This window comes from Taudactylus pleione, unplaced genomic scaffold (genome assembly GCF_031769625.1).
Source record: "Taudactylus pleione unplaced genomic scaffold, aTauple2 ptg000100l, whole genome shotgun sequence".
NCBI classification, from domain to species: domain Eukaryota; kingdom Metazoa; phylum Chordata; class Amphibia; order Anura; family Myobatrachidae; genus Taudactylus; species Taudactylus pleione.
In genome coordinates, this window is record NW_028284502.1 from 355,706 (window position 1) to 374,784 (window position 19,079).

General features: G+C 43.7%; 1 protein-coding gene across 1 annotated transcript in view; it reads right to left on the reverse strand.

Moving 5' to 3' along the window:
- Window positions 1–18,434, reverse strand: part of LOC148525786 (SITS-binding protein-like) — a 116,362-nt gene extending 97,928 nt beyond the window's left edge. The window contains exon 1 of the mRNA XM_088470453.1: window positions 17,727–18,434. Within this exon, the coding sequence (XP_088326579.1) occupies window positions 17,727–18,191 (465 nt within the window). The 5' untranslated portion in view covers window positions 18,192–18,434. The remainder of the gene's footprint in view (window positions 1–17,726) is intronic.
- Between the last annotated feature and the right edge of the window lie 645 nt (window positions 18,435–19,079).

A 19,079-nucleotide genomic window follows, 5' to 3' on the forward strand; every position in this document is an offset into this window, starting at 1 on the left:
GTGTTGACATCAGGAGGAAAAATGTCACCTACAAGGCAATCCACTAAGACCTCGGTTAAAAAAAAAAGACTATACAGTAGTTGTAAATTCAAAATTGCTCTCGTGCGAAGCCGGGGCGAGTTGCTAGTAAGTTATAAATCCCAAAAGACATCAGGCTCCATATACCATCATAGCTATCACTGGAAAAGGTTCCTGCTGCAACGTAATGGGGGAGATTTATCTAACCTTCTAAATAGGGCAAGTTTAGGTATTACCCATAGCAACTAATTATATTCTATTATCATTTTATAGAATGTACTAGAGAAATGTTACATAGAACCTAATTGGTGAGTCCCGTGCTAGGTTGATTTTGCCTACTAAAAGACTACTACTATTCTTTGAGACATCAGGTAGTCCCGCACGGAAGTCAACGATGTCTCAAAGCCGCAGTCTATTACATTTACCCCCAGATGACTATTAAAGACATTCTGGTGATCTTTTATGAAGTACAGGGAATGTAGATTTGAGCCTCTGTAAAGACATCCTTTTATTTAGCTAATCCAAGTAATTCACTGAAGCCGATAATGAAGAAGCTAGAAGAATACAGTCAAACATCAGTACTGTCAGTTCACATGGACAAGTTGACGGACATGTTCCTGAATACATAGACTACACAAACGGACTGGAGTAGACATATACTATTAAATAGGGCTTAGAGACGCTTCACATAGTCAGATATGCAACTTCCCAACATCCTGCAAACATTTACTGCTTAAGTACAGCCAAAGCTATAAGTGACCTGTCATCCATTGTTCTCTTAACCAGGGTCCCCTATGCTGGTAGACACCATGGCAGTCGCCTGGACCACTGCGACTATAGCTATAAACATGTCTCCTTGGTCACAAGCTGTCAGTCCAGTCCTTGAGGAGATGTATACTAGTTATAACTCTGAAGCTGTTCCTCACAGAGGGTGTTGATGTGCAGTAATGAAACTGGACCAGGAAGTGTTACATTTCCAGGTTTAAAAATAGAAGATTCTTTCTCAGGAATGAGCCAGGAAATTCTCCCGGGTACTTTTTCAACCAAAGGGTTAAGATGCTGAATTTGCAGAATAAAATTATAATTAATACTTCAATTATATACCTATAAAAGGAGATGTGGTATATGTATAGAATTGGAGCAAAACCTAAATAGGGTGTCCACTTTAGTGATTGTGTACCAGCTAAATCACGTATGTATTGCAATTGAATTGCGATTACGGTTGTAGTGAGGATTTAGGCCCTCATTCAGAGCCGCTCGCTAACAGCAGTACGCTCGTTGCGTTCCGATGTTGACTAACCGCGCATGCGTCGGTGTAACACTGCGCACGTGCGTACGGCAGATTGCGAGCTTATTTTGTCTCGTTCGTAAAATAGCGTACAGGAAGTGACATGTCCAATGTGATTGACAGAACAGGGCGTTTTTGGGTGTTGACGGGGGTGGAGTTGGAAAAACGCAGGCGTGGCGAGGCGTTTTTGGGGCGTACATACATTAGCAGATGCGAACGTAAAATGTGTTCGGACCGACTCATACGTCACTGGATGATCCTCTTTCCCTTCAAAATGCTCGCACAGCTTAGGGTCTGGATTACTCGACCACATTGGCGATGGCCTTCTCCTCCGTCCCGGCACTCCACGATGTTGCAGCGATTAATCGCGGGTGGTCAGAACAGCAATTAGTGTTGGATTGAAAACCGGCTTGGTATGTGTTTTTAAATCAGTTTTTTGGGTTAGCACAAAAGCGTACGCAGGTGGAAATCATAGCTGCTAATGTCAGGATTACACAATCAATTTGCGTACATTTGTGGGGGTTTCTTTTGGCCTCAATTTGTTGGTTTTGGCCTATTGTAACAATAATGTCATCATGTTTTTTTTGTTTTTACCTTTTTCTTTTGGCCTGTTGAATTTGCATCGTTACGTAAAATTTTAAACGTTCCTTAAAGGGCCATTTTTTAATTCATGTAAAATGTGGTTTTTGCCCGTTTTTGCCTTTTAGCCCCGGATTAAATGTAACCCATTTTGACAATAATGTGAGAATACAATTTCAGACTTTTTTTTTATTTTTATTGCTCAAACAAAAATTAAAATAAAAAACCGATTTTACAAAACGATTTTTTGCAGGGTTCAATCCCAAAGTTACAATAATTGGGCCAACATAAAAGATTTATGAAACGTAAAACACAAAATTAAAAACAATTCACAAGAAAGGAGAGGGAAGTTTTGTCCAGAAAGGAATATGAGCCAAGCACAGAAGGAGTGTGGGAAAAGTAGCCATTGCTGTCACCGTTTTTTCACCCGTTTGGCTGGGGGAGGGAGGGCGCCAGACCGGGTCCGGGATGTCATCGGGCTGGCCTGTCCAGAGGCAGATGTTGTGGCCTCTGGACTAGGCACAGGGCTAGGCACATTTGGAGGATTGGCTGATGTTGTGCCAGAGGTGGAGGATCCTGATGTTCCGGCAGGAAGGGAGGTCGGCTCCACCATGTGCTGGCGAACGAGCTGCTCCAGGGCATTGGCGATGCGGATGTTGGCCCTGGTATTTTCCGCCAGGGCCTGACCAATGGCCACGTTGGCCGCAGCATTTTGCTCCAGGGCCTCAGACACCCGTATCAGACTGGCGTCCATCCTCTGCAGAATCTCCGTATGGAAATCCGATTTGAAATTGAGTTCTGTGAGGAGGGCCACTGCCTGCGAGGGGGATTGCCCTGGACTGGCTTCTGCAGGGTCCTCAGCCGGATGTACTGGTTCCTCCCCTGCAGAGCCAGCAGAAATTCTGCGGCCAAGGCTCCCCTCTGGAGCAGACTCATCCGCCTGTGTCTCTGTTGGAAAAATGAGAAAACACTCACATTAGAATCTACATATTGGCACAATAACATTTCAGAGTTGGTGACATCACAATATTTACCTGGGATAACATGAGGAGCCACAAAGTCTGGCATGTCCGTATCCATGTTGGACACGCCAAACACCTCCACAGGCTGCACACACCCCTGTGCCAGCTCTTCTAAATCCGTCAACTCCAATGACACAGGGGTGGGACCCCCACCTGTCCCCCTTGCACGCCTAGCCCTGTCCGCCAGTTTTTGCTTTAGGCGATATTTGAAGTCGCCCCATCTGTGGGATAAAATTGGAACCATTATCCTTTTGTTTAAAATGGGGTTTGTTTATAGGGGGGGGCAAGTGTTTACTTACCGCCGTTTGACATCCCGGGCTAGACGGACATAATCACCCACCCTATTGACAGCAACGGCTACCTCTTCCCACATTCTCCACTTCTAGCTTGTACTCATATTCCTGTCTGCCTGTGGCAGGATGTCCACACACTTCTGAATCAAAACCTCCATCTCCTTTCTTGTGAAATGTGGCTGCCTTTTCTTTTTGGCAGCTTTGCCCGGAATACTGGGCCCAGCAGCCTCTTCCATGTCATCCTCCTCACCTATTTGTGTAAATATGCAGATTTCTCAACTTCACAACTTGCCCAATATTATGTTTCAAATTAATCATTGAGACAAAATGCATGAAATACTTACCGCCTGACTGTTGTCCATTGTTTCCCTGGTCTGTAGCCATGTCTGAGCTCCAAACAAGAAATACACCAGAATTTAAATGGTGTTTCGTGACGTATTTATACATGCGTCCTTATTTTGCGGCCGCATCATTGATTGTGTGTTCCTATGATCCCTCCTTAATTTGTGCGGGAAACTAAACACTATTTATGGCTTGGTGTGTCTCGAGTCGAGGTGGCGTTTTTGGATTGTTGGAGGTTACCTTGGTCGGAGTTTCTTGTTTGCGGATTTAGGAGTTGGCGTTGTTTGGAGTTTATTTTGTTTGCTATAGTTGCGTTTTTATTTTCCGGTCGCTTATTTTTTGGAGTTTTGTTTGGCCTCGTTTCTTGATTTGGTAAGTTTTGTGAAGTCTAACTTTGGTTCAATTTGTGTCTCCTTCTTTTTCTTATATTTCTAAAGTTTTTTTTCCCTAATTTCATCTCTGTTAGGTTTTTTTTTTCTTTCGGTCCCAAAGACCTTTTGATCGGGAATCTTATATATTAGCTCTTGGTAAGTCCATTTTTTTACTTGTATTTGCGAACTAATTAGCGCATTTTTCTCTGTTTGTATATTGACTTGTATTTGCGAACTAATTAGCGCATTTTTCTCTGTTTGTATAGTGACTTGTATTTGCGAACTAATTAGCGCATTTTTAAATGCTTATTCATCCTGTAAAATTGTTTGTGTTTTCCCTTTAGCATTTTTGGCTTACATTTGACCCCAATTTGACGTACTGTGTGCAATGTCGTTTTGCTCATTGGCCAAATGTGTGTTTCGCCTATTTTATGTTTTGTCTTGCACCAAATTTACAAACATAAATGCACAGACTAAACAGATTTTTTTTAATATTGGGAATATTTACAGTTTGGACGTATCATGACAATACCCCGGCATGTAAGCAGCAATGGATGGTATCATCAAGCTAAGTTGTTTTAATTTTATTTTGGGGTGGGTAAAAAGCCTTACATTCAAATCTTGCCATTTCATGTTGATCTGGGGCGGATTGTTCTGGCCATGCTCCCGGAAGCCGACCAACCTCAATCTCATCCCAGGCGTAGGCATCATAGGCGTGCAAGGCCCCAGATATTTCGAACACGTGTCACCCTTTTTGGAATGCCCGATGATGAGGTTTTAAGATGCTACCGTCTTCCTCCCAAAACCATCATAGACACTCTCTCATTAATAGAGAGTGATCTTGAGCGGCAAATTGACAGTCCTACAGCAATACCACCACTTATGCAATTTATGGCGGTGTTACATTTCTGTGCCTCAGGATCGTTTCAAACAACGGTGGGAATAGTGGCGGGCATCTCACAATCCTCCTTTTCCAGGATCCTGAGGGCAGTGATGGAGGCACTTTTCAAGCACCTCCATCATTTTATTAAAATGCCTTTGGATATGGGTGCTCTTAGTGTGGCCAAGGCCAATTTTTACCAAATAGCTGGCTTCCCACACATCATAGGGGTTGTGGATGGTACTCACATACCACTTCAGCCTCCAGCACGGCTGGAGGCCATATTTCGCAACCGTAAACACTATCACTCCCTGAATGTAATGGTGGTATGTGATGCCTCCCTCCAGATCCTGTCCCTGAATGCAAAATTACCAGGAAGTGCACATGACTCCTTCGTCATCCGGCAATCAGGGATATGGCACAAATTAACCAACCTACAAGCTGGTGATGCGTGGCTTCTGGGTAAGTGGAGACCTTTAGTGCATAACAATGTTAAGCTTGATACACAGTGATCCTGATGTTGTCTATTCTTTTCCACAGGAGACAGTGGCTACCCTTGCATGCCTTGGCTGCTCACTCCTTATTTGGCTCCCACACCAGGCCCACAAAGTGAGTTTAATACCGAACTTACAGCCACCAGGCAAGTGGTGGAGTGCTGTATCGGCCTTTTAAAAGGCCGATTCAGATGCCTCCACCGCTCTGGTGGCGAGCTCATGTATTTGCCGGATATGGTTTCGAAAATTGTGGTCCTGTGTGGGATATTTCACAACATCGCCATAAGGAGTGGTGTCCCAATGCAGCCAGAGGATGCCTTACCTGAGGATGGCCCCCCCGAGGTTGGTCGGAGGTCAGTATGTGGGGGGGCCATACGCGATGATGTGGTGGCCAGATATTTTAGGTCATTATTGACCAAACAACAGTGTTTCTACCCAATGTGTTACAGTTTGTTTGCATTCATATTTTTTTTAATTAATTTTTGCCCCATCTTCTGTTTGTTTGCATAATCTTTGGCACTCCCACGATGACTACTTCCTGCTACCCTTCAAAAACCTTTATGTGGAAACTTGTGGAATATATTATGTCACCCATATTGCAACGCCATATTTGTGGAATCATGTGGGCATGGACCTTCGTCAACCAGTTCTTGATTTGTTGTGTGTTTGTTTCCTGTTTTTGGTATGTGGTGTATTTCTGATTATCACTGTGTGTTTTGTTTGTGAGTGACCACTTTGTTTTTTGATTTCTGTTGTGAATAAATATTTTGAGAGTGTAATTTGTTTCCTTTTTGGGCACGTTAGAAGCAAGTGTAACCAAACTCACAAATGTTACATTTGCCTAAGGGGTAACCCAGTAATGAAGCAAGTTGAGCTAAAATGTAATATGTTTTCGGGGTACAAACCAACAACCCAAGGAATCCTGTACAATCAGTTGGCTTCGTAAGATCGGCCTAAGCAGCTTGCCCACCAAATAGGAACCTGTAAAATGTTGTAAACTATAATGTTGCTCACCCCAAAAAAGGAAAATGACATTGGTACTGGTAGGTGTTTCTTGTGCCTGTTTGCCTTCAAAATACAACACACAATCTGTAGTGAGATTAATTGGCAATCCTTGCTTGAAGAGTCTACTTATGTCAGTGTAAAGAATCTTTGATTTTCAAAAAACGCATGAGACAGAGCGTTAATTAAAACTGATTTATTTTTAAACAATTTGTAAAAAAAAAAAAAAAAAAACTAATTCCTAAGGAGGACCGCCAGATGGTCAAGGCCCTGCAGCAGCCTGGTGACTTGCTCCCGCATACGGGCCACACACTGACAGATTTCAGCCCGACGCCTCTGTTCCTCTGTGGGTGACAAAAGTTTGGGGATTAATACATCAATAATGAAGCCACATTCAAAATAACACAAAACAAGCAAACCAAAACTTAAAAGCTTGTGAAAAAAACCAACATTACACGGATAAAACCCAGCACCCCAAAATGTGGTAGGCCAAAAATACAAGGGCCAAAAAAAAATGCCCACAGGTGTGATATGTGTATGGTGAAATCAGCAGGAACAGGTAAAGACAACCCCAAAAAATACAAAAAGGCGACAAAAAGCCAACAAAAAAGGGGACGACACATGATTACATACAAACAGTTTGTGGTGCCCAAAAAAAAACAAAAAAACATACCATTCTGCAAAACGCCAGAGCGAGAAGCCACTCCCTCGACCTCCTCGGAGGTGGCTACATTCCCCAAACCTAGGGGCAGGGTGTTGGCTGAATCCTGGGAGGGGGTATTTGGAGGAGGGGCGGTTGGAGGAGAGGGGGAATTGGGCTGGAGGGGAAGTAGCCCCGAAATCTCGGCCACAGGGTCTGGGGAGGAGGGGGTAATTGAGGAATTGGGGGTTGGCGAGAGGGGCCGTGACCGGCGTCTTGTCTGCCGATGACGCCGTAGTCTTTGCTGTGCCCCTAAAAGATGTAAAAAAAAAATTGTGGTTAGTTTCAACATGAATCCAAAAAAAAAAAAAAAAACAAATAGGAAAACATGGCCATGCAGATATGAGTACAATGAATAAATAGGACAGACATGAAAACATGCACATGCAGATATGACTACAATGAATAAATAGGACAGACATGAAAACATGCACATACAGATATGAGTACAATGAATAAATAGAACATACATGAAAACATGCACACGCAGTTAGGGCCCACAAGATAAACATGAAAACCACAGTCCATAAAACTTACTTTCCGCGATCTGCATGCGAAAGCATGCCAGCAAGCGGGGCGTCCGCCGGTGCAGGTCCGACCACCTGCGCTCCAGCTGGCCGATATGTCGGCGTGAGCCGAAGGAGCGCAGGCGGCGACGTACCTCCGCATATGCAGAACGCTTTCTGCGATTTGTGATGGGTGGAGGCTGCCTGGTGATCCGCCTGTCCATCACCTCCGTGAGCACCAGCAGCTCGCGCCTGGTGAATGCGGCGGCTCTCATGATGGCAATGGTGTATTTTTTAAAAATTCATTTTAATAAAGCACCAAAAAAAAATTTGATTGGCTAATGTATTTGGGAAATTAACAGGACCAATTCTATTGGTTAGTATATGAGTCATGTGTTCGACAGGGCCAGAAATCTCTTGAGAGTTATGATAGGCTTGATGCAGTGACATGCGTAAGCAAATTTAAAAAAAGAAATGAACCACAGAAAATATGCGGGGATCCAAACAAATAGAACAATTGTTTAATTGGGGCTAACATGTATTTTGACCAATAAAAGCGAATGTTTAAGCCGTACGTATTCTGCGGGTAAACACAAACACGGACAAGATTAAAGTTTATTGCATTGTGTTGAAAAAAAAAAAACAATTAAGCTAATTGATACATTGATTGGCATGATACGATTGAGGGAGTTAGGCAGAATAAACGAGCAGGTAATCGGAATCTGACAGGCCCACTTCCGGTTTGTACTTGTGCGTGCGTTCCCTTCAAGCCATTTCGGGGATGTACGCTCGCTATTTGGCACGCTCGTTAGTTAGAGGAGGGGTCTGTTGAGTTTGGGGCGGATTTTTAGCTGCGTACGAAAATACGAGCGAGTGCTTGAATTTAAATATTTTTTTACGTACGCCGAACGTACGTACGCCCACTTGCGTCCGGGTCTGAATCAGGGCCTTAATCCCAAGTGATTAACAGGAATTAACAGGAATGTTGGACAGTTGGGAGGTATGATAGCGGGTTGCACTTACCTGCTGTCAGCTGGGTAGGTTCTCCGCCGGCTCTTACCTGCTGTCAGCTGGGTAGGTTCTCTGCCGGCTCATACCTGCTGTCAGCTGGGTAGGTTCTCTGACGGCTCCCTCCGTCACTCTGGTCGCTTCTCAGGCTCCGGCTGCTGCTCTGACACTGTGGGCCTGATTCAGAGCCGGACGCTCTGACCAGAGCGATCGCTCTGAATCAGGGCCCTCCTCCATGAAAATGGAGTGTCCTCCTGGACGCTCGCATAGCTGTGGGTGACCACCCCTTTTGTGCGAGACCCGGAGCGACGGAGAGCCCGTCGCTGTCCGGGTCTCACGCATGCGCACAACGGAGCTCCCTCCGTCGTGCGCATGCGCAGTGGGGCAACATCGACCCGCTTGCGAGCGTCCTGCGCTCGCGAGCGTGTCTGAATGACCCCCTGTGTTCTCCCGGCAGAACACAGTAAAGTTTAGAAAAAAAAACCTTGGGTTTTTTGTCTAAACTTTACTGTGTTCTGCCAGGGGAACACAGTGTCTGAGTAGCAGTCAGAGCCGGAAGTGGCTGCAATGGCCAGGTAGGTGGGGGACAGGGGGGGGGGGGCGGCAGGGGTTGGGGGGGACACAATTACTACAGCTGTAGGCAGTGCTGCGCATGCGCTGCTTTTACGGATGTAACAGCGCATGCACAGCACTGATTACAGCTGCGGTAAGCTAGAGCAGGCAGGGAAAGTATCTATTTCCCAAAAAGCTGTCATCACAAAAATGACAGCTTTTCGGAATAGATAGTTATGGGGAGGAGGAATGATGAATTCCTCCGGTAATTAGGTAGAACTCCATGCGAGTTCTAAACCTAATTACCTCCAGAGAAATTTTAGTAATGATGAATAGTCCCAATTGAACTAAATAGAGGTCTTTGCAGCTATATGGTAGAAGACTCACAGCAACATAAGGCTCCCAGCCGCTTATGGGTTCATGTAACTGAGATGGGTGTTTGCTAAATTGTGGAGCATGCAAGAAAGATGGAAAGTTGTCAAAAAAAGAGGACAAAATGTATAAAACGGATCATTTTGAAGAATGTGTCCTATTTAACAAATACATTATTTTCTACAGAGAGGGGGAGGGGGTGTTCTGCTTCTCCCTCTGCACCTGTGCCAGCCCCCATTGATGCACAAAAAAAGAAGAGCAGAAGCCAAGGCAGTATGAACCTGTATTGCTCCACCCCAAAGTCCCTGCACTTACTGCAGTGTCAGGGGTGTATCTATAATGGGTGTGGGAGATGCGGTGAACATGGGCCCCCGGGTCCAAGGGGGGTCCGTACAGCACATCCTGCACCCATATTATATAAAACTTACCTCTCTGAGGTCCCGCATCGGGTCTCTCAGCGCTGCTCAAAACGCCGGAAAATGTCCGCCGTGGCCATTTTTCTGGCATTTTGCGCATGCGCTGTGAGGAAATTGCCCGGAAAATGGCGGCCGCGTCATTTCCCCGGCGATCTGCGCATGCTCAGTAGACTATGGGCGCACTCTAGTGCCCAGAGTCTACTTATTCTGCGGTGGCCTGCTGCCGGGGTGAGAGTAGGAGGCCCATGAGAGAGGATGCACACGGGCCCCCTCCTCTCTAAAGATGCCCCTGTGCAGTGTAGTTAGCTCCACCCATAGGCGTATGTAGAATGTGTGCAGGGTGTGTAATGCACAATGGCCCCTGCGTCCAAGGGGAACATGCATCCAAATTCTTTTTAACCTAGTGTCCTTCCTCCTCTGCGGCGCCATCTTCCCAGTGATATCTTCAGATAGCACCGCAAATTCAAAATAGAGACTCTGGCACTGTGCAAGAGCCTTTGCTCTCTTGTGCGCATGAGCTATCTTCCCGAATATCAGTGGGAAGATGGCGTAGTGGAGGAGGGGAACCCACTAGCCAACCAGCAAGTTCAAATGTGTGACTGTAAAGTGTGGGGGGGGGGCGCTGTCAACAGGAGGGGGCCCGCTGCAATTGTTTTAATCACATTTAAATGTTTAAGAGTATATGTATGTGGATGTCACCCCAACATGTGGATTCCTCTCCAATTATTATTATTATTGTTTATTATTATTGTTATTATTATTAATAATAATTTTATTTATATAGCGCTTTAAGAAACGCCCCCTTTTCAGCACTCTTGGGGGCATGCCCAGCACTTACGGACGTGCCGGGATACCTCCAAGAGCTCATGTCTCTGGCATCTATTCACCGCCGGTAATTGCTATGCCGCAATTTTCCTCACCTGTGGGACACTGCGGCCCACGGGTGGGGACAACTGTTTTAGCGGGTCACCGCCAAGGGGGGCAGGGCGCATTCTGCCCTTTTGAAATCAGGCATGGCGCGGCGCCCCGCTTAAACAGCCTAGTGGGAACGCTATATGCCTGGTTTGAAACATTAGTAACAGTTAGTAGTAAATGGTAAATTTTCAGCAGTAAATTTGTACACAATATAGTATTTTAATAAATTGTCATATACATAACACAGTCTGTGTCTGCACAGTGTTATTAATAAATAATAAAATTGCATTTACCATGTAAAATACAGTTAAATACTGATGTACATAAAAATTATAAATACAATCCGTGGCCTTCCTCCTAATAAAGTTAAATGGAATCTGCTGTTTGTGTCATGGACCACAAATATCAACAACAGTATAATAAATAGTGCCAATACATTGCAGTAGCCACACTAATAATAGCAATAATACACTTGGAGGGACCAAAACACACTCTGAGCAATCAGAAGCAGTTGCAATCATCATCAGTATGTATTTTGCACAACAGATCAACTCCCACAAGCTATAAACTTCCTAAAAGGTGCATGTTTGAATTTAATGTGGTCTACATGAGGCATTATGCGAACATGCCTCAACTGTACTTGGCCAACTTTTGCACACTTACCTCCCCCATGCTGCATCTCTAAGGGTAATGAGTCATAAGCGCATAATGCAATCGAATCTACATACAGCTGGATCCCCAAATTTTTATTTGCCAAAAAATATGTTTAGGTCAAGCTCTCAATTAATCCTTGTCTGCAAGTTGACTAAAAGTATGTTGCTTAAGATATTGGTTCCCAAACTTTCTTGAATCACGGCGCTCTAGAGTATCAAAAGTTTGCTATTGAGCAATTCAGAAAAGAATATTTAAGAAAATTGTGCTTACCTGTCACCCTTAGGTTCAGTTATGTGGTGGTTGAGTGGTACTTCTGCTTGCCAAATATTTTATCATTGGCAGCCACCAGCACTCGTTTTGCCTATCACATTGACCAGATTTAATTTGATTTGGTTCTGGACCACCAACCCGTTGCACCCCTGCAAGTGCTCCGTGGCACCCCACGGTGTAACGGCACCCAGTTTGGGAACCACTGGCTTAAGAGTTTGCTCTTGGTCTTATTTTTATTATTATTTTTAAGATAAAACATTTTACATTTACATAGTTTGAAATATTTTTGTAATCTGATAGGAACTGTAAAACTTTTTTAACTTGTGTTTTTTTTAATCAAACTGTTGGTTTTGCATTTTTTGTACTGTAATAAAGCAGTTTAGTCTTTTTTTTTTGTTGGAGTGGTATACTATATGCATTGCACCACATCAACTCCACAGTAACTTCATGTGCTGAAATTCAGCACACACTAGCCCTCATTCAGAGTCAATCGCAAGAAGTGCTGCCTCCAGAAGTGCTGCCTCCAGGTCGCAAGCTAATCTGTGGGTTACCACCCACAGCTTAGCTTGCGATCAGGGTAATGGTCGCGATGGTCATCACCATCGCGACCATCGGGGCTTACGACCAGATCCTAAGGTTGGGTCTGGGCTCTCGTAAGCCGCAGGGAACTTCCTGCTCTGTTTGAGCAGGAAGTTCCCCACTGACATCATCAATGATGTCAGTGGGGCCACCCCCAAATGGCAAGCGTTCCGACTGGAACGCCTCCGTTTGGCCGGGCATGCCCCCGGCCCGCTCAGCAAACGGGACGAGCTGTCACTCAACATCGACAGCTCGTCCCGTCTGCTACGAGACCCCTAGCGACGGAGCGCCCGTCGCTAGCCGGGTCTCGCGCATGCGCAAGTCGAAGCCGGCTCCGTTGTACGCATGCTCTGTGGGGACCATCAACCCGGTTGCGAGCGCATAGGTGCTTGCGACCGGGTCTGAATGAGACCCACTATTCTTTCACTTAGCCTCACATGATCAATGTTGAGTGATGGAGGAAGGTTGAACAAGGAGGAGACAGAAGGAAAAGGATTGAGGAGGTAGGAGGAGGATAGAGGAGGAAAAACATAGAGTAATAAGAAAGATGAAGGAGTAGGAAGAAAAAGATGTAGGTGGATGAGGAAGAAGGATAAAAGAAAATGATAGAGTAGGAAAAAGGAGAGAAGGATAAAGAGATTCCCATTGTATGACTGGGCCTCCATAAACATCATCCATGGTGCAGATGGTAGATCTTGGAGACTGATCCATTATATTTGAAGACAGAGGGAGGCAATGATATGTATAGAAAAATTATAACATAGAGCAAAATCAAATGGCTTAAGATACTTCAAACAGATAAGTATCTGTGTGAATATATAACTAGGATGCTCTGTATCATGTGTGTGTCCCATTTGGATGCTCTCTGTATTGTATGGTGTTGCAAGGATGCCCTCTATACTGTATGTCAGTCACGGTTAAGTTTTCTGTATTGTATAATGATCATTGGGATGCTTTCCATATTTTATGACAGTCACTTGGATGTCCTCTGTGTTGTTTGGCTGTTATTAGGATGCTCTCTGTATTTTATTGCATTCACTGTATTGCTCCTTGTATTGTAAGACAGTCCCTGGAATACTCTCTGTATTGTACGGCATCATTAGTATGGTCTCTGTATTGTATGGCATCATTAGCATGGTCTCTGTATTGTATGGAAGTTACTTGGATGTTCCCTGTATTGTATAGATATCAGTAGGGCGTTATCTGTATTCAATATTTTCCATTAGCATGTTCTCTGTATTAAATATATTTCACTAGGATGCTCTCAGTATTGAATATATATCATTAGTGTGCTCGCTGTATTATATGGCCACCATGTGGTTTATTGTGGTCACTAGGATGCTCTCTGTGTTGTATGCTGCTCCCAGAAATGCTACAATCTGCTATAATTGTATACTTAATAATGCATATATGCATGTTTTATCAATTAGATATCACATGTTACATACTTTACGTGTATTATGTTTCAGAAGTGTTTTGAAAGTTAAATCTAGACAGATAAACCGGTAGCTTTGAAAACACAAGCAGGAACGTTTAAAGTAATTTGATCATGATCTTTTTTTCTTAGTGTGCTTTCATTATCTGTTTATTGATTTTATAGGATGTAATCTCACAAAATAGCTACTCACCAGGGTCTACATATACAGTACACCCAAAGTCTGATCTGTGCACTTCATTAGACCCATTTTCACAATTAAAGTTATTAAGCTAGAATGTAATTCAAAATTTGATAATGCTTCTGTTTGATTCATTTTATATTTTAATTTTACCTCTGATCAAACTCTGGGCCCAATTCAGGCCCGCTCGCTAGATGCGTATGCAAATTCGGCAAGGCAATCGATCGCACGGCAAAGCATTAGCACGCCCACTATGTTTTAGTGTGCGATTGCATTGTGTATACAGACGCCCACCAACCTGTCTTAAGATGTCCACTAGTGCACGTCATCTCCAGTAAGTGTATGCAACCATCGGTGACATTGAGTACCATCGGAAGCGATCGCAGTGCTTGTGGCTGACCATACCCTACCACAAGCACTGCGACTGCTTCAGTGTGAAATACAACCAAGTGACGTGTACTATGACGCTGCCTGTTAATTATGCGTTCGCACCTACATTCCCCCGTTTCTAGTGGCCTGCCCCTGTCACCACCCACAAAAGGCTTCTTCTGTCACTCAATGTGCCGGGCTGTCTATGTGCAGCGAGCTAACCAGGGCCGGACTAAGGGCAGGGCGACAGGGGCGGTCGTCCAGGGGCCCCCACACACTGTCCCCGACCCCTGGCCACATGCCCGGCGAAAAGGTTGATCGCGATCTACTGGAAGCTCGCGGAGCTCCCGCCCGTAGATCGTGATCAACTAAGGTAAGTGGGAACGTTGACCTCTGAATACTGATCGCTTCAGAGGCCATCGTTCCCAGTGATGCATTGCGCGGGTGACGTCATGACATCATCCGCGCACTGCAGAGGAGAGGAGCCTGCGCACCTCTACTGGACCCAGTTAGATCCAGCAGACAGCGGCAGCAGCAGTAGCAGTGATGGCGGGACTCGGGAGCCGTGACAGAGTGGAGCGAAGACAGGTACGTTTTTTTAACGGGTGTGGGAGGGGAGGGAGAGCTACTGGGGGTACTACTTTACGGGGCACATCTACAGGGGGCATTTAAGAAGAGGCACAACTACTGGGGGCATTGCAAGGGGCACAACTACTGGGGGCATTTAAGAAGAGGCACAACTACTGGGGGCATTGCAAGGGGCACAACTACTGGGGGTATTTAAGAAGAGGCACAACTACTGGGGGCATTGGAAGGGGCACAACTACTGGGGGTATTTAAGAAGAGGCACAACTACTGGGAGCATTGCAAGGGGCACAACTACTGGGGGCATTTAAGAAGAGGCACAACTACTAGGGGCATTGCAAGGGGCACAACTACTGGGGGTATTTAAGAAGAGGGGCACAACTACTGGGGGTATTTAAGAAGAGGCACAACTACTGGGGGCATTGGAAGGGGCACAACTACTGGGGGTATTTAAGAAGAGGCACAACTACTGGGGGCATTGCAAGAGACACAACTACTGGGGGTATTTAAGAAGAGGCACAACTATGGGGGCATTGGAAGGGGCACAACTACTGGGGGCATTGCAGGTGGCACAACTACTGGAAGCATTTGAGTAGGTGCTCAACTACAAAGGGCATAAAAGAAGGGGCACAAATACTGGGGGCATTGGTGGAAAGGCACAAATACTTGGGGCATTGCAGAAGGGGCACAATTACTGGGGCATTAAAGAAGGGGCACAACTACAGGGGGAATTGAAAGGACACAACTACAGGGGGCATTGCAGAAGGGGCACGACTGCTGGGGGCATTGCAGAAGGGGCACAACTACAGGGGGCAGGGGCACAACTACAGGGGGCATTGGACATCAGGCAGATAGACCGGTGTGTGTATGTGTGTGTGTGTATATATATATATATATATATATTATATATTTATTTATATATATAACTTATTGATGGGTCCCCCACATGTTTGTTGCCCAGGGGCCCCCACAGACCTTAAATCGGCCCTGGAGCTAACGCTTCCCGATCGTTCACACTAGTTCACGCAACACACACTGCTATAAATATGCATGCACAGAATGCGAAAGCAGCCTAGCGAGCGGGTCTGAATTATGTCCTCTGTTCACAAAGGAACAGAATAAGGGGGAGATATATCAAACCTTGGATAGAGATAACGTACAGAGTAATCAGCATCTAACTGACATTTTACAGGCTGTGTTTCAAAAATGACAGGAGCTGATTGGTTGGTACTTTATCTCCCTCTACTTTACCCCTCACCAGGGTTTCATATATACCCCCTTTATGTACTTGTGTGAATATGAGCCATTATAGGCTTCATTATGTAACAAACATAGACCATCACTTACAGCTGAGAAGGAGATAAGAATCTTGATGCACCCATTATGGAAGCTCAGATGTTTTAGATTCACTACAGACAATCGGCAGGTGAATAGATGGGGACACTGGACTGAAACAAGGGGACTTGGGCAAAATCTTGATGAAGCAACAATATTTAGCTTGAAACATATATTTACATTATATATAAATTGCACTGTTGGAGTTCAGTGTCAGCTGTTTGCATTTTTCTTATTAATATTTAATTTGGTAAATATTAACTAGCTAAACATCTCACTGATTAGAACAACCCTAAAATAATAAAATAGAAAAAACTAATTGAAAATTGTATCTGAAACAAATAAAATAAGAAATAGGGGGTTTTGATATATACTCATATTTAACATTCTCTGCTTGCAAACATTAAGGACAATTTAATGTGGTTAAAAAGTTTAAAGCTACAGAAAATTCCAAACTAGGTCAGACTGATAGACCTCATGTCCCTTATTATGGGGCCAATACATCTACAATGGATTACCCCAATTATCCCGTTCTGCTGACACCGGAGTTGTCGGATCTGAGAAATCCAATATATTTGACAATCTCGATTCCCCAATTCTGGCCGAAAATGGTGGAAATCAGCAATTTTGGAATTTTTTAACATGTTAAATTTCACCAATCCACGGACAGATCTCTGATCATCAATGTCCGCAGATCTGTTTTTAATCGCCGATCGGTGGATTGGATCGGCGTCGGCAGAACGGGGAATTGGGCCATAGATGAATGGCTCGCATTAGCTAGAAAATAACAGTAATAGGTTTATGAAATAAAATTATATTGCACGGATTTGTGTTATATCAAAGCTCTGTTTGAGTTAGACTAAAGAAGTCATTATCTGGCACATTTGTGCTATAAACATATTATTATTATTATTAATATTATTATTATTATAGTAGTATCATCTTTCTTACCTTGATATTTAAAAATTCTAGATTATTAATATTGTTTTCCCAGAATTTCCCAAACAAGGAAAAATTCCAGATTATTAAATATTGTATTCCTAGAATTTCCCAAACAAGGAAAAATTCCAGATTATTAAATATTGTATTCCTAGAATTTCCCAAACAAGGAAAAATTTATGATATGTGGTGATTGGTATGTTTTCCTTATTATCTTACCTTTTCCCACCTAAAAATAGTTTTAATTTTTTGTCTTGAAAATACCCTCATGCAACTTGTGTTAGATGCATTGCTTTAACTTTGTTACTTCCTGCTTTTCAGTCATGTATTTATATCACCTGTTTACCTAATGTTCCCCACGTCCGTGATAAGCTCCCCTGCGCTTTCTGCAATGTAACCAGGAAGCTGTTTTGTGAAATCTTAACTACAATAAACTACTTTTCCTGATAATATAAAAGCAAGGTTGAAAGTGCAAATAAATAATGTACATGTAAAAGTTGTAGGAGGGCATATAAATGATGAACCATTAAATAAAAGTAACCTGAAACTGGAAAACCCTGCTAAGGCTTTGTGATATCTACAAGATCACATACTGTATCAGTAATGATCGATTAAACATACCTTTAGTTTCACATCACAGTGTATGGGGGTCCAAGTTATATTGTAGCATTCAGTACCAGCTGCAAAATTGCGGTCTAGCGTAATTTTCAGGTCTGTTATAGAATCCCATGTATAGCAAAAGTCTGTCTTATTGAGCCAACATAAGTTTTTAACAAAATTTTGTTCCATATCGGGAAAGTTCCCCACGTCTATCTCCACGTATGTTTTGTTTTCACTTAATGTCTGCAGTATCAACGTGTGAGTATTCCTATCCCATATAAGTCCGCTGACTCTTCCTTTCAGGATCCAGTTTTTGTTAGGTTGGTCCATCACCTGCCAGTAGATAATGCCGATTGTCATGATAAAGAAAATCGCAACCCCGACACAGGCAACAGCTCCTTTCCATGTTTCGTTCATTTCCTTAAGTCCTGCATCCCAGTTAACTTCAGGGACAGGGCTGGAGTTCCTTGTGCGTGTGTGAGGCATTGCAAACAGTATTCAGTTATTACTCTTACAATAAAAACGTGTTTCTTCTTCATGAAAAAAACATCAAACATTATGTAGGATAAAGCATTTTCATATGTGAACTTTGAAAAGCCATCTTCAGCTTAGCACATGTTGCAATAAGTAAAGGGAAGTTATTCTTGTCTAGTTGTATTCTGTGCTCTCAGCAGAAGGAGAGAGCCTTGAAATAGCTACAACTGGCACTATAAGGAATCAGCTCAGAGCCGTCCCACTGCCAGATTTGTCCCAGGTGCTTCAGCAGTGACGACTATAGCATGTGGACTGTACCTAATCAATTACACTACTTGTGACCCAAGAAGCCAAATTTAAATACACTCCCATAAAGTGTCACTTTTCTTTTTCTCGCTAAAACAAACTGACATTGTGTCTCTATTAAGACTTTACACTTTGTAAAATACACTATTTGTTTTAAGTGCTCTTACGGCATTAGTAACTCATTTGTTAGGAAAACTTGTTTCTTATATGGACAAGCCCTTTATGTTTACTGTATGTTAACTATTGTCGCACTTAGGGCATAGATCTAATACCTGGCTTTAGGTGATTGGCGGGCAGCCCCCCTATAGCTAGCTGTATCTGACCTGAGCTGTGCATCTGCTTGAAACCATTTAAATCAATTCCCGGAACTTAAAGTTATAAAGACCGCATTGTAGCAGAATCAGTGCTTGAAGAACTCTTCTACTGCACATTAATACTGGGTATACACTTTGTCGATATATCGTTCATTTGATTAATGAACGATATATCACATCGTGCATCTGGACGTGTGTACACCCGATATGTCTGTGAATGATGACGTTCACAGACATATCAGGTTGGCCATGCAGCACAGCCGATGCCGATATGTCTGAA